The sequence below is a fragment of the Lontra canadensis genome, unplaced genomic scaffold, assembly GCF_010015895.1.
Source record: "Lontra canadensis isolate GAN:19392208 unplaced genomic scaffold, GSC_riverotter_1.0 scaffold21, whole genome shotgun sequence".
Lineage (NCBI taxonomy): Eukaryota > Metazoa > Chordata > Mammalia > Carnivora > Mustelidae > Lontra > Lontra canadensis.
The window spans coordinates 444,567-460,683 of NW_022631015.1; the positions used below are offsets into that span (position 1 = coordinate 444,567).

A 16,117-nucleotide genomic window follows, 5' to 3' on the forward strand; every position below is an offset into this window, starting at 1 on the left:
TAATAAAATAAATAATTATTTTGAATATACACTAATGATTAATCACTGAAAAGAATTTAAACTTACAAGAGAAGTCAGTCCTTCATTATCTATAATCCAGTCTTCCTTTTCAGCTAATCTCTTTATTTCTAAAGAGAAAATAATCACACAAGTACTTTTTATTATAATTATCTAGTTGAACTTTGCAGAGATAAAAATCTGTAAATATTATGGGTTTTCATCGTTTTATACGGGTTTGTAAAAAAATGAAAGATAGGTAATAATATAAAACATAATTCTGGTAAACTCAAGGATTTAAATATGTATTGTTTTCTGGATTTTTTTTCATAAAACATTAATGTAAATAAATTTAGCCCAATTTGGAGACTGCTAGGCTAGGCTTAATGACAACTTCAGATAATGGTTTATTACTTATTCAAAGCACTCTTGAAAATAGTTAACATGTTTATCTTTAAACTACAAAATACTTTTTTCCTAAAATATCTGATGAAAAATTTATATTCTGTTTAATCTTAGACACTTTAAATTTTTTTTTTTTAAGATTGTATTTATTCATTTGAGAGAGAGCGAGAGTGAGAAGGAGCATGAGAGGGAGAGTCAGGGGAGAAGCAGACTCCCCGTGGAGCTGGGAGCCCAATGTGGGGCTCGATCCCAAGAATGTGGGATCATGACCTGAGCCGAAGGCAGTCACTTAACCAACTGAGCCACCAAGGTGCCCCTAATCTTAGACACTTCTGATGATTGGCAAAGGAATGCTACCTGTCCAAACCTTTAGCATTTCAGGCTGTCTCAGGTCCCTAGGGGGAGCAGGTAAATTCAAAGGACACTGCTGTTTCTCACCTGGATTCTGTTCCCTTTCTGTTGACACAGTATGTTTAGTTACCAATTCTGTAGAGATGTGACTTTTTTTTTAGGTTTTATTTATTTGAGAGAGAGCGCACAGGTGAGAGGGAAGAGGAGGAGAGAGAACCTGAAGCAGAGTCCACACTGAGCATACAGAGCCAATGTTGGACTCGATCAATCCCACAACCACAAGATCATTACCTGAGCCGAAACCAAGAGTTGGATACTTAACCGACCGGGCCACCAAGGTGCCCCAAGATGTGACCTTCTTACTTGAAAGTCCTGGTGACAGACACTTATGGCTTATGTTATTTATAATGATGTTCTTGACTGCCTTTGAAAATATTTAATATCTAAATTGCTGCTTTATAAAGATAACCCTTCTTTTTATGATTATATGCACAAAATCCTGAAAATTCTAAAATATATAAAGAAAATGTGCATCACTTATAATTTCTACTATACAGAAAACCACTGTTAGTCTTTCTTCTGACTTTACACTGGTATTTCTAAATATTTAAAATATACATACAGGATGCCTGGGTGGCTCAGTCAGTTAAGTATCTGCCTTTGGCTCAGGGTCTTAGGATCGAGTCCCACATCGGACTCCTTTTTAGTGGGAGCCTGCTTCTGCCTCTGCCTACTGCTCCCCCTGCTTGTCCTCTCTCCCTTCCTCTCTTTCTCTGATAAATAAATAAATCTTTAAAAAATAAATAAAGTAGGGACGCCTGGGTGGCTCAGTTGGTTAAGCAGCTGCCTTCGGTTCAGGTCATGATCCCAGCGTCCTGGGATCGAGTCCCACATCGGGCTCCTTGCTCAGCGGGGAGCCTGCTTCTCCCTCTGCCTCTGCCTGCCATTCTGTCTGCCTGTGCTCGCTCGCTCTCCCTCTCTCTCTGACAAATAAATAAAATCTTTAAAAATAAATAAATAAATAAATAAAGTATACATCTTTTCAAAATTGGACTCATACTTTATATACATTTTATACTATACTTTTTCTACTTAACATTTGCCATAAGGATGTTCTTATATCCTGAAATATTTTCAAGTATATCCATATTAATTTATGCATGGCCTGGCATCTCAGGTAAATAGATTTGGAAAGATATTTAGAAAAGGAAAAAAATCCTATTGAGCAGCTATTTGTGATCTAAAATATTCAAATTCCCATAAAAGTAATTCTGTCATTTTCAAGGATTAGAAGATAGAAAGAGGTGGCATATTTAGATAATCATTACCTAGCAAATGTCATCAATTTTTCTTAACATACCTTCTGCTGTGTGTTGCAATGTGACCATTACACAACGTACTCGGAGATCCAAAATGAGATCCTGGATAGTCTGTAACATGTCATTAGGAATTTCAAGGGCAGTCAACGATTCATAAGTAAGCCTGTGAAAGAGACAAAATAAAACAAAAATGAGCAGAGTATGATATTGAAGCAATTCCTGTCATCAGTTTGGCCAGGCTATGGAGGTTATAAGCTACAATATTATACTGAAAGCCCGGGGAAAGTAAAACCATAAGAGGAATCATAATACAGCACTAATACCGAATTAAACAATAAGAAGATCCTCATTCAGTATGACATTCTCATCAAACATAAGCACCAGGAAGGTTTAGCTTAGATGCTTTATGATACAGAGGAAATACTGGAGGCAAGAAGACAGAGTAAAATTCTTTGTTGACTATATTGAAAAATCTTATCCCAAATTGAATGTGTTGGTATTTCCTTTTTCCCTCAAAAAGACAAAAAAAACCTTACCCCTTTTCAGAAGAATGAGTCCATATTTACCTTATGGTCTGGATGACATGAGCAAGCCACTGTCCTGAGAGCTCAGATTTCACCTCCCAGCCTCCATACTGCCTCACTCCACACTCTGGGATGCTGAGTGGGAGCAGGGCTCCACGGATCAACTTCACAAGACACTGCATTACCTCTTGAATCATTTTCTAGATAATGATGAGAGTAAAACTGCATTAAAAGTCATTAATTTGACTAAATCAGCTAAAGGAATCTGCCTGAACAATGATGAATAGTTTGAATGTAAAGTTTTCTAGTAACTTTGGTTGAGAAAACCTTACCCTGTGAAAAAGTCTACATACTTATCCTTAACTTACCTTAAAATCATTTTGTCTTTGCCTTACATTCTTTGATCTTTCAATCTGGCCTGATTTCTCCGCAGTCTTAAAAATTAAAAAAGCAAAATCAAATATATTAGTTGTCTTCAGATACCAGTTGTATATAAAGAGACCGTAAGATATAGTTGTAACGTGACTGAAAGGAATGTTTAAGACATAGAATCTAAGTTTCTGATTTAAAAACAGACTTTGAAAAACTTTCTTATTCCAAAAAGAAGTTACTCATCTTCTTAAAACCTTTAAATACAATTTCCATAAATAAGCCTAAGAATTAAGTTGAAATTACTTTTTTTGTAGGTGAATTTCATGTGCCATATTCATTAATAATTGTTTATGGTTAAACCTAAATCATACCCAGGATAAATTTCTCAATACTATTTCTCATTAGATAGTATAGAAAAAAAAGGAAAAGTAAACTCTCGATTAACATCTAGGAATCTTGGGCTATCCATTCCCTTCCTTTAAGCATTTATAAATAAGCATTATACTTGGCATTTTATTTTTTAAAAATTATAAATCACTGTTCTTTTAGGGACTTTATAGTTTAATTCAGGGGAGAATATATCCTAGAATTCTCAAACTAAATTTTTATCTATTTACTGCTAGCCATGTTTTCCTCTGATATTTCTTTCTCCTTAAAGTAGTATGTGGAAGACTACATTGATTAAAAGAGAAATACATTCAATTGGATTTTAGTTAACTTTTTACTCCCAAATTTTCAAACAACTAAATATTACCATATAAAATGCCTGAGAAGGGAGGGTAAGCTTGGAAAACTTTCAAAATAAAGAAATAATAACAAAATGGTACGGTAAAAACAAAAATTCTGATACTTCACTAACATAATGTGAAATTATCCTTTAAAGGTAAAATGCTTAGGAATTATTCACTAGAGACATGTCAAGAGAACTTTCAAGTTGACAACTGACTTCAAATTAATTTTAAAATACAAATAATGTTCCATATATTTTTGGTATAAGCCAGAGAAACAGTCTATAGAGTTCATTATTATGATAAGCATTACTAACATGAAAGAGCAAAAGAAGGGTAAGGATTGCTGAATGTTTTCAACAAAAACATCAGACATACCTGTTAAAAAGTGGCCAACATACGCATATATACATACCTCTTCAGGCTCTAATTTACATTTATTGTATAATTTTATATTAAATTATATAGCTTTTATAATTTTTTCTTTATAGAAATGTACTTCTGCTTTTAAAGAATCAAAGTTTAATTTTTGAAAAAACTAAGCTTAAAATTCACCTCAGTAATAATTCAATAAGCAAATTCTTAAATTCATTAAGAAACAACACTCAAAAGTCTTTATAAATGAGGATTTCACTTAGAAGCTGATGTTTTTGTCCCTTTATTTTTAAAACAAATGAGAAGTAACTCAGTGTTTTAAAGTGACAGTGAGAAGTGACTATAGGGGCTGGTATTAGCACAGCCAGTTAGAAGGATGTTGCACTCACCTAGGTGAGCAATCACAGCAACTAAGGTGAAAGGAGGTAAGCCATGAACTCGTGCAGATGGCTCAGACACAAGATTCCAAGGTAGAGGTGACTGAAGAACCTGTCAATTCTACTGGGTGTTTCAGTGAGAAAGGAAAGATGTCAAGAGTGACTCCCATCTGAGTCATGACCACTCAGGTTAAGTCCAACTGGCCCTGAATGTCTGTTAGCCTACTTTCTGTTTCTGTCAAAGCGTGATGCTCTGATTCAAAGTTAACACTTCAGGCAATATAGTGGCCTAGGTGTAGAAAAGCAAATGAATGGCCCAGGCTTACCAAGGTGATATATTAGCTATTCTCTAATTAATGCAGTTTTTCATGTCCTAGTCTTAGGTACTTTTTTTCTCTATACACTCTCACTAATTTATTCTCAAGGCTTCACATATCATTTCTGTCTAGTGTCTTCCTATTTTGGATTTTGTACTCAATTCCAACATGTGTGTATATAGGGGGAGGAGTTTTCCCTCAAGAACAAGGAATTCTCCAGACACAGGCTGGGTGTCCTCAATTCAACTCAATTCTGACACAATGTACCTAGAAATAACATCTGATCCCACAAGTTAAAGGCCCAGTCCTACAAGATTTGCACCCCCCCAACACACAGTTAGATGCCAATCTCAAGACCAGGTTGTCACCTGTGCTTCTGACCTACTGGCTAGAGATCAGAGGTTCCTATAATTCCCTGCATGGGTTCAATTAACTTGTTACAACAGCTCACAGAACTAGGAAATATGTTTACCCACTAGATTACCAGTTTATTATAAAAGGATAAAACTCAGAAATGGTTGGAGCAAGGTATAAGGAAAGGATGCAGTGCTTCCATGTCCTCTCCTTGCATCTCCACACATTCACCAACCTGGAAGTTCTCTAAACCCTGTCCTTTGGGTTTTTATGGAGGCTTCATTGCAAAGGCATGACTGATTATATCACCGGCCATTGGCAACTGATACAATCTCCAGTTCCATTCCCCTACTTAGAGGTCTGAGGGTTAGACTGTAAATTTCAACCCTCTAATTGTATCGTTGGTGATCCAAGCAATCAGCACCCCGTCCTTAGGTGGCAATGGAGGCCATGTTATTAACAAAAGACACATTATTAACAAAAAAAATTTCCTCATTTAAGGAAATCCCCAGGGTTTTAGAGCTCTGTGCCCCAAACCAAAAGACCATATATATTTCTTATTATAAATCACAATGTCACACTTCCAAATTTAGATCTCTACCCCAAATCTTTCATCTGAAGCCCAAATCTGATTTTCAGATTGTCTACTTCATGTCTCTTCTTGAATAACTCACAATAATCTCAAACTCAATACATTAAAAGTAGAAAACTGATATTTTCCTCCATACATGTTCTTCAGGTCTATCTGACTTTGTAAATGTCACATCTACTCATTTGAGAGTCCATTTGGTAGCTCTGTGTTTACTCTTGCCCTCATCTTACTCATCTGATCCATCAGTAAGTCTGATCAACACTATTTCCAAAATACAAACGAAATCTATCATTTTCTCTCCAACTCCACTAACAAAACCTTAATCCAAACACCATCATTTCCTGCCTAGACAGCTTTAATAGTTTATCCACTCTGCCTTTTGTTCCCTGCCAATTCATTCTTGAACAGATAACCAGACTGGTCTTTTTAACACCAAAACTCTGATCAGGTTACTCCACCAGTTAGGGTCTATCGGTGGCTTCCCACCATACATGGAATACACATTCTTTACCACGGTCTGTAACAAAGCCTTGTCAGTTGGTCCCTGCTTCCTCCTCTAGCCTCATCTCCCGCTTCTCCTGATACCCTAAACCACAGCTCAGTATACTCTGAATGTTTTTACCTTCTTTCTGTTTTTAAAATATGCCAAGCTCCTTTCCTTGGCTTTGCAATGTGCTGTTGTTTCTTCCCAATACATTCTTTTCCCTGATTCTTTATGTGGCTGTTTCCCTCTTATGTTTCAAGTTTTGGTTTCAGTGTCATCTCCTTAGAGAGATCTTCCCTGACCTCCATCCCACTGATATTCTTTATCTTAGAACCCTACTTGTTTCTTTTATAGCTATTAGCAAAATTTAAGATAAATTTTTTAAAAATTGATTTTGGTTCTGTCTCTGCAGGAAGGGAGATGCCGTATTTACCTTGGTCACTATTTTATATGTTTATATATTTTAGAATTTACATTATATGTGTGTTACATGTACATACATGTATATGTAGTGTATGTACATGTATCAGTACCTGTCACATAGTGTGTTCAGGATATTTGGTGAAGGAAAGATCACCTAGGGTTAGCGTTCCTCAGGACCTCCTGGGATATATTTTAGAAAGCATACTGCTAGGATAATTTGAAGGTCTTCTTTAAAAAACTTGAACTCCTACATCTCCACAGGCTAACTGGCCCTTTGAAGGAGATCTGCCAGGCATAATCCTATGATATATTCCTAAAAAGTCCAACAGATTCACTGCTTCTCCTGGAGATTTAAAATAACAAAGAGGGATAAACAGAGGTTTAAGAACTCCCTGTGAATACTGAGGGTTGGGAGGACTTCTGTAGGTGTGGAATTCGGATGTTGCTAAGGAACCCAGCACCCACTGTGATATGAAAAGGCACAGAATGACACTGGAATTCTATACTGTAAAACCTAAGTTAAGGACCTTGTGATGGTTAATTCTACCTGTTAACCTAAGTGGGCCACAGGGTGCTCAAATATTCATTTAACATTATTCTGGGTAGGTCTGTGAGAGTGTTTTTGGATGAGATTAACATTTGAATTGGTAGGCTAAGGAAAGCAGATTGTCCTCATTAATGAGGGTGGAACCCATCCAATCAGTGGAAGGCCTGACTAGAACAAAAAAGCTGACCCTCCTTCCAGTAAGGGGGTAATTCCTCCCGCTTCACTGCTTTGAATGGGGACATTGAACAGAAACATTGGTACTTCCTGGATCTCAAGCCTCTTGGCTTTCAGATTGGAACTACACCATGGGCATTCTTGAGTCTCCAACTTGAGGACTGCAGATTCTGGGACTTCTTAACCTCTATAATCAGGTAAGCCAAATTCCTTCAATCTTTCTCTTCATATACAGTTGGAAGCAGAATCAACATCTTCTTGGTTCTATTTCTCTGAACCCTGAATGACAGTGTTGGTTTAGTGTGCTATGGACAAAGGGATGGAGCTCTGAAATAAAGGCATAATTTGTTTCAATAATGAGTCAAGCCAGCATAAAACTGTAAGTATACTGATAACAGATGGTGCTTTTCTAATTCTAGCTGTCACAGTACTTAATACTGAACTTTTTGTATAGTAGGCTTGTTTAATGGGCTAGTTATTTCATAGCTTTGTTCTAAATATTTTTAAATCAAAGAAAAGAGTGAAGATCAATCCTTACAAAACATTATATCAAAATTAAAACTAAATTTTGCCTATTAAACAGGTACTAATAAATGCATGATGACATTTACTAGACAAAATAATTTACAAACTTCAAGGACTGGTCTCCAAATACATAGAAATTGGAGAGGGCAGGAATTAGTTTTAAGGCATACCTCTTGAAACTGTTAATTAAGAAATAGTTACTTATCAACATATTGAACTACATGAGTTGCCCTATTTTTAAAAGAAAATCTAATTTTGGAAGATAAAGTGCATTTTAATTTATATACTATGAGTTATACAACTTTTTAAAATGTTGATTATTAATGTTTAAAAATTATTTGGATGCCTTAACATATTCACTCCAATTATATTATATTTAGGGTATATCTAAAGGTGAGATCTCAACCTAATATTAACCATTTCGTTAACTAAAAACCTTAACTCTTTCCTGCACACACAGACCAAAACTACTTTGTGGTAAGACCAACGGCTAGATTTCACTGTTCTGATTCATGTATGTTACTTCACATGGGCATGACTGGTTTGAAGAACTATTTTTTAAACTGTCTGAAACTCCATCTAAATCTTTAACGGATGGGCTCTTGATAAAGCAAAATAGTTCTCTAACTAGAAAAAAACCCTTCACGTAAATTCTGTTTAAATATTACAAAACTCTCTTATGTGGGTTTAAATACCAACTATCAAAAGCCTTGGAACTCTTCCTGGTTTTAATTTAATTAAGTTTCTGGATTTCACTAATAGTTTGATATGGTGACCACACATTCCTAACTCCTCCATTCCATTCCCTTCTACTACCCTTCAGTGTCTTTCTCGCTTGTTAATAGAGGATAAATAGTTTAAAAACATGCCCAAATCAGTATAGTATATTCAATTTTTTAATAATTATAATTATAATTAATAATTATAATTAGTAATTATTACTATAATCTCTTAAAGGCTTAAAAATACAGATAGGTAGAAATACCATAGGCATATCCAACAACTAATGTTTCACTAAAATACTCCAGATGAAAATCTTAGGAATTTTATGAACTCTAAAAAAGTCAAGATAAGGCAACTACTATCTTTGTGTGGTAGGCAACTTACAGCAATCAATCTGGAAGGAAGAAACATTGGACTGGAAATAAATAGGTCTAAAACCCATTTCCTGAGGTATTAATTCTTTTGATGAGTGAATCCATCTAGACATTATTCAGTATGACTCTAGTAGTTCAACAGTCCACTGTTTTTTTTTTAAGATTTTATTTATTTATTTGATAAAGAGAGAGACAGAGAGCACACAAGCAGGGGGAGCAGCAGAAGGAGAGAGAGAAGTAGGGTTTCTGCTGAGCAGGGACCCCAGTGCAGGGCTTAGTCTCAGGACCCTGGGATCATGACCTGAGCCAAAGGCAGACACTTAACCAACTGAGCCACCCAGGCACCCCAACAGTCCACTATTTCTTAATGCTACTAAACTTTATTCTCTGAACACCTATTATGTGCCAGGCCAATACAATTTTAAATATTGGAATAAATATGTATTCTAAATAAGAAGATTAAATTTTCATTTACCTGCTGGACACTGTTATAAGCACTTCACTGACATTAACTTGTTTAATCCTCAAACCTGACCTGTGCAATCAGGCATAGAGTAATAAAGTTATTTGCCTCAAGTCGCAGCTAATAAGTGATATATTTTGGACATTTCTATTTAAACACTAAAATCAGTGTTCTGTAAAAGAGCTATCTATTAACACGATCAGCCAAGGCACTGATATGGAAGCAGCTAACCTTTCCAGTCCTCATGAGCCATCAGGAATAGAGACGAAGCAGATAGGAAGAGGAAGTTACGACACAGTATCAGTGGTGTGGCTGTTCTAAACCATGGCAGAGGGCAAGAACCCCAAACCTGTCCTCAGCACACAGAGCCACACAACTCTCATGCAGCTGAGAGGAATAAAAAAGCAAAATGATACAGACATGTGTGAAAGCAGAATGTTGAAAAAACTTTTTTCAGGACACCATAAAAACTGAAATTAAAGCATTCTCTTCCTCAGACTGGGAGGAGCTAAGATTAAAGTGTACTAAGGAGCTAAGATTAAAGTGTACACTAAGATTAAAGTGTACTAGGAGGAACCTAGGCCTGTCTGGCACCTCAGCACAACTAGATAACTATCAAATCATTCTGAATACCCAAGAAATCAACGTAAGGTCTGACAGAAAAAAACTTTTTAATTGGAGGGAGAGAAGAGGCCAAATTGAGGAAGACAGGAACTGTGGTGGTATGATTTGTGGGAAGAAAAGGATCACAGGTATTGCAGAGGGGAAGGAGCCCTCCTCACAGAGAAAGGAGAGAGAGAAGAGCATACAGGGAAATGCACAAGGACAACACTTCCTCAAAGCCATTAGCTGTAAAAATGAGAAGGGCTGGAGAGGGGCAGATTTTTTTGAGTTTCTGCAACCAGTAGGGCTCAGAGACTGGAGTTCAAAGGGCAGTGGGCTTGGCTGAGATAGAGATCCTACTCCTAGAGAGAAGGCAAGCAAGCAGACGAGGGCAGACAGGACAATCCAAGAATCACCTAAGCTACATGGAAGAGAGACTGTTCACTCTTCTTGGAGCACATCTGTGAGAGGTGGCATTCACAGAGATACCTCTTGGAGGACAAAAGAGCTGCAGAGCGCCATTTCTTCCCCCCCTCCCACCCCTTAGCATAGGCGCTAAAGGCAGAAAACCTGCACACTGGCTGTTTAGCCTCCTTTGCTCCAAATCCCATGCCCTTGCACTCTAGCATAACTGCCCCAGAGCAACGAGACCCTCCCCAAGAAGACATGCTCAGAACCTGCTACAGCATGACCTTAAAGTTTGGAGTTTCAAAAGTCACCAGAGTTGGATGGGATATAACCCAAAGAGCACTGTGCTGCTCCAGGCAGGCAAGCAACCTGGAGATAGAAAGAGAGAAAACAGCAATCTGAGAAACACCAGGGATGCATAAGAGGAAATTATTCACTCTTCTGGAACTATTTCCCTGGGAGCAGCAAGCACAGATACCCCTCTCTAGGGACAAAGGAGCTGGCTGGCACCATTTCTTTCCCCCATCCTTCAGCATAAACCAACTTAAGTAAACAACACAATGTCAACACTGGCTGCCTAATCTGTTTACACCAATCTCATTCCCTTGCATTCTGCTGGTACTGCTTTTCTCAGAGCAGGAGGCCCCTTTCCAGAAGACCAGCAGAAACCCCTGTACCTACCACATCTACTAACCATAGAGTTCTGAAAACTTCACTTGTAGTGGAAATAGCATCAGGTCTCATTAACAAGAAGACCAGAGCACACCTAGTTAAAACTTGCCATACTCTGGCCAATGTCCAAACACTCCCAAACCCAGTAGCAGAATGCATGCAGCATACACCAGAGACGCTTCCTGAAGCACCAGGCCCTGGACACTGTATGACCTCTTCTTAATAAAGCTTTCAATATCAGGAAACACAGCAAGATTTTCTAATACAGAAAAAGACAGAGACCTAGACAAAACAAAAAGAGGAATTCGTCCTAAAAGAAAGAAAAAAAAAGGTCACAGGCAGAGATCAAATAAAAAAAGGTATAAGTATATGCCTGATGCAGAATTTAAAGAAACAGTCATAAGGATAATCACTGGGCTTGAAAAAAGAATGGAAGATATCAGGGAGACGCTTACCACAGATATAAAAGAGTTAAAAAAAATGAAAAATGCAATAACTGAAATTCAAAACAGACTGGATGTAATGACTGCAAGGAAGAGGCAGGGCAATGAATAAGTGATACAGAAAATAGTACAATGGACAATAATGAAGCCAAACAAAAGAGAGAATTATGGATCACAATAATAGACTTAGGGAACTCCGTGAATTAATCAAACACAAAAACATTCGTATCATAGGAGTCCCAGAAGAAGAGAGAGGAAAGTGGGCAAAAGGTTTATATGAGGAAATAATAGCTGAAAACTTCCTTCATCTAGGAAAGAATAAAGGCATCTGAATTCAGGAGACACAGAGAACTCCCTCAAAATCAACAAAAGCAGGCCAAAACCAACATATTCCACAGTTAATTTGCACAATATAGTGATAGAGAAAAACTCCTGAAGACAGCAAGACAAAAGAAGTCCCTAACTTACAACAGAAGACCCGAAGGGTAGCTGCAGAACTCTCCACAGAAACTTGGCAAGCCAGAAGACAGTGGCATTCAATGTGCTTAATGGGGAAAATATGCAGCCAAGAATACTCTATGCAGCAGGATACATAAAGAGTTTCCCAGATAAACAAAAACTAAAGGACTTGATGACCATTAAACCAGCCCTGCAAGAAATATTAAAGGGGACTTGTTGAGTGGGAAGGAAAGACCAAAAGTGACAATGACTAGAAAGAAAAAGATAAAATCACCAGAAAAAAAAAGACAAAACAGGGAATAAAGTGGCACTATATACATATCTACCAATAATAATTCTGAATGTAAATGGACAAAATGCTTCAATCAAAAGACACAGGATGTCAGAATATTTAAAAAAAAAAAAAAAGTCCCATGTACATGCTGCCTACAAGAGACTTATTTAGACCTAATGACACCTGCAGATTCAAAGTGAGGGGAAGTTCAGTGGAATTCTACCAAACATTTAAAGAATTAATACCTAGTCTTCTGAAATGGTTTCAAAAAATAGAAATGGAAGGAAAACTTCCAAACTCATTCTATTAGACCAGGATTATTTTGATCCCAAAACCAGACAACGACCCCACGAAAAGGGAGAATTACCAATATCCCTGATGAACCAATTCTAAAATTCTCAAAGGACACTAGCTAATAGGATCCAACAGTAAATTAAAAGGATTATTCACCACAACCAAGTTGGATTTATCCCTGGGCTACAAACTGTGGTTCAACGTTTGCAAATCAATTAAAGTGATATACCACATTAATTAAAAAAAAAAAAAGGACAAGAACTATATGATCTTCTCGATACATGCAGAAAAAGCATTTGACAAAATCCATCATCTTTTCTTGACAAAAACTCCCTGCAGTGTAGGGATAGAAGCAACACAACTCATTATCATAAAAGGCATATGCGAAAAACACATAGCAAGGGGCGCCTGGGTGGCTCAGTCAGTTAAGGATCTGCCTCTGGTTTAGGTCATAATCCCTGAGTCCTGGGATCAAGCCCTATGTTGGGCTCCCTGTTCTGTGGGGAGCTTGCTTCTCCCTTTCCCCGCTGCTCATGCTCTCATTATCTCTCTCTCAAATAAACAAGTGAATAAGTCTTTAAAGAAAAAAAGAAGAAAGAAAGAAAAAAGAAAGAAAGAAAGACCCACAGTGAATATTATCCTCAACAGGGAAAAACTGAGACCTTTTGTCCTAAGATCAGGAACACAACAGGGATATCAACTCTCATCACTGTTGTTCAACACAGTACTGCAAGTCCTAGCCTCAGCTATCAAAAAACTAAAAGAAATAAAAGGCACCCAAATTGGCAAAGAAGAAGTCAAACGCTCACTCTTCACAGATGACATGATACTTTATGTAAAAATCCTGAGATATTCCACCCAAAAATTGCTATAAATGATACAAAAATTGAGCAAAGTCACAGGATATAAAATCAATGCACAGAAATTAGTTGCATTTTTATACACTAATAATGAAGCAGAAGATAGAGAAATCAAGGAATAAATCCCATTTACAACTGCACCAAAAACCATAAGATACCTGGGACTAACCCTAACCAAAGAGGTAAAGGGTCTGTACCCTAAAATCTACAGAACACTTATGAAATTGAGGGAGGCACAAAGAAATGGAAGAGCATTCCATACTCTTGGGTTGGTAGAATAAATATTGTTAAAATGTCTATGCTACCCAGAGTAATCTACACATTCAATTCAATCTCTATCAGAATACCATCGACATTTTTCACAGAGCTAGAACAATCTTAAAATTTGTATGGAATGAGAAAAGACCCTGAGTAGCCATAGGAATGTTGAAATCAAAACCAAAGTTAGAGGCATCACAATTCCTGATGTCAAGTTGTATTACAAAGCTGTCATTATTAAGACAGTGTGTTATTGGCACAAAAACAGACACATAGATCAATGGAACACAAGAGAGAACCCAGTAATGGACCCTCAACTCTATGGTCAACTAATCTTCATCAAAGCAGGAAAGAATATCCAAGGCGGGGGGACCAGTCTCTTCAACAAAGGGGGTGAAATTGGACAGCCACATGCAGAAGAATGAAACTGGACCACTTCCTTACACCATACACTAAAATAAACTCAAAATGGATGAAAGACCTAAATGTGAGATAGGAATCTGTCAAAATCCTACAGGAGTTGGGATGCCTGGGTGGCTCAGTTGGTTAAGCCACTGCCTTCGGCTCAGGTCATGATCCCAGAGTCCTGGGATTGAGTCCCATATTGGGCTTCCCCTGCTTTGCGGGAAGCCTGCTTTTCCCTCTCCCCTGGTAGTGCTCGCTCTCTTTCTCTCTCTCTCTCTGTCAGATAAATAAATAGAATCTTAAAAAAAAAAAAAAAAGAGAGAGAACACAGGCAGCAACCTCTTTTACCTTGACTGCAGGAACTTCTTGCTAGACAGGTCTCCAAAAGGCAAAAGAAGCAAAGGCAAAAATGAACTATTGGGACTTCATAAGGATAAAAAGTTTTTGCACAGCAAAAAACAGTCAACAAAACTAAAAGGCAACCTATAGAATGGGAGAAGATATTTGCAAATGCCTTATCAGATAAAGGGCTAGGACCCAAAAATCTTATAAAGAACTTACCAAACTCAACACCCAAAAAAACAAAACAAAACAAAAAATCCACTGAATGAATGGGTAGATGAACAGACATATCTCCAAAGACATACAAATGGCCAACAGACACATGAAAAAATGCTCAATAGCACTTGTAGTCAGGCAAATACAAATCAAAACCACAATGACTTACCACCTCATACCAGTTAGAAGGACTAAAATTAACAAGTCAGGAAATAACACATGTTAGAGGATATGGAAAAAGGGAACCGTCTTACACTGGTGGTGGGGATAAAAAGTGGTGCAGCCACTCTGGAAAACAGTATGGAGATTCTTCAACAAGTTAAAAATCGAGCTACCTTCTGACCTAGCAATTACACTACTCAGTATTTATCCGAAGGATACAAAAATACAGTGATTCAAAGGGGTACTTGCATCCCAATGTTTATAGCAGCAATGTGCACAATAGCCAAAATATGGAAAGAGCCCAGATGTCCATCAACAACTGAATGGATAAATAAGATGTAGTATATATATAAAATTGAATATTACTCAGCCATCAAAAAGAATGAAATCTTGCCATCTGCAACAACATAGAACAAGAGGGTATTATGCTAAGTGAAATAAGTCAGTCAGAGAAAAGCAACACACATGAAATTTAAGAAATAAAACATGAACATAGGGGAAAGGAAGGAAAAATAAAATAAGATGAAAATTGAGAGGGAGGCAAATGATAAAGAGACACTCTTGGAAACAAACTGAGGGTTGCTGGAGTTGAGGTAGTTGGGAGGAAGGGATAACTCAGCCATGGGCATTAAGAAGGGTACTTGATGTAATGAGCACTTGGTGTTATATGCAACTGATGAATCATTAAATTTTACCTCAGAAACTAAAAAGAAAAGAAAGAAAAGAAAAGATGAAAAATAAAAGAAAAGAGAAAGAACAAACGAAAAAGAAAGTGAGGGGATGGAAAATCATTTTTCAGGCTAACGGACGTCAAAAGAAACTCTGAGCAGCCATACCTATAGCAAATATACTAGATTTTAAACCAAATACTGTAATAAGGGGTGAAGATGAGCACTATTTCATAATAAAGGGGTCTATCCAACAAGAAGACCTAAAAATTGTCAATATTTATATGACCAACATGTTTAAATACATAAAACAATCACAAACATAAAGGAACTCTCTGATAATAATACAATAATAACAGGGCATGTTAACGACCCCACTTACATCAATGGACAGATCATCTAAGCAGAAAATCAAAAGGAAACGATGGCTTTGAATGACACACTGGACCAGATGGACTTAAAAGATACATTCAGAAGTTTCTATCCTAAAGCAACAGAATACACATTCTTTTCAAGGACTTGGGACATTGTCCAGAATAGATTTTATACTAGGTCACAAATCAGGCCTCAACAAGTACCAAAAAAAATATGAGATCATACCATACATATTTTCAGACCACAACACCATG

The 16,117-nt window shown here is 37.1% G+C and overlaps 1 protein-coding gene across 5 annotated transcripts in view; it reads right to left on the reverse strand.

Annotated features, from left to right (window-relative positions):
* The window catches only part of EXOC2 (exocyst complex component 2), a 254,314-nt gene that overhangs the window by 105,384 nt on the left and 132,813 nt on the right, over positions 1-16,117 (reverse strand). For all 5 annotated transcript variants that reach the window (XR_004383127.1, XM_032861440.1, XM_032861437.1 and 2 more), the window contains 4 exons: positions 2,965-3,030; positions 2,639-2,796; positions 2,114-2,235; positions 67-128 (listed from right to left, as the gene is read on the reverse strand). Coding sequence is in view for 4 of the 5 variants with exons in the window: in XM_032861440.1 (XP_032717331.1) it covers positions 67-128; positions 2,114-2,235; positions 2,639-2,796; positions 2,965-3,030 (408 nt within the window). In the remaining variant the exon portion in view is untranslated. The remainder of the gene's footprint in view (positions 1-66; positions 129-2,113; positions 2,236-2,638; positions 2,797-2,964; positions 3,031-16,117) is intronic.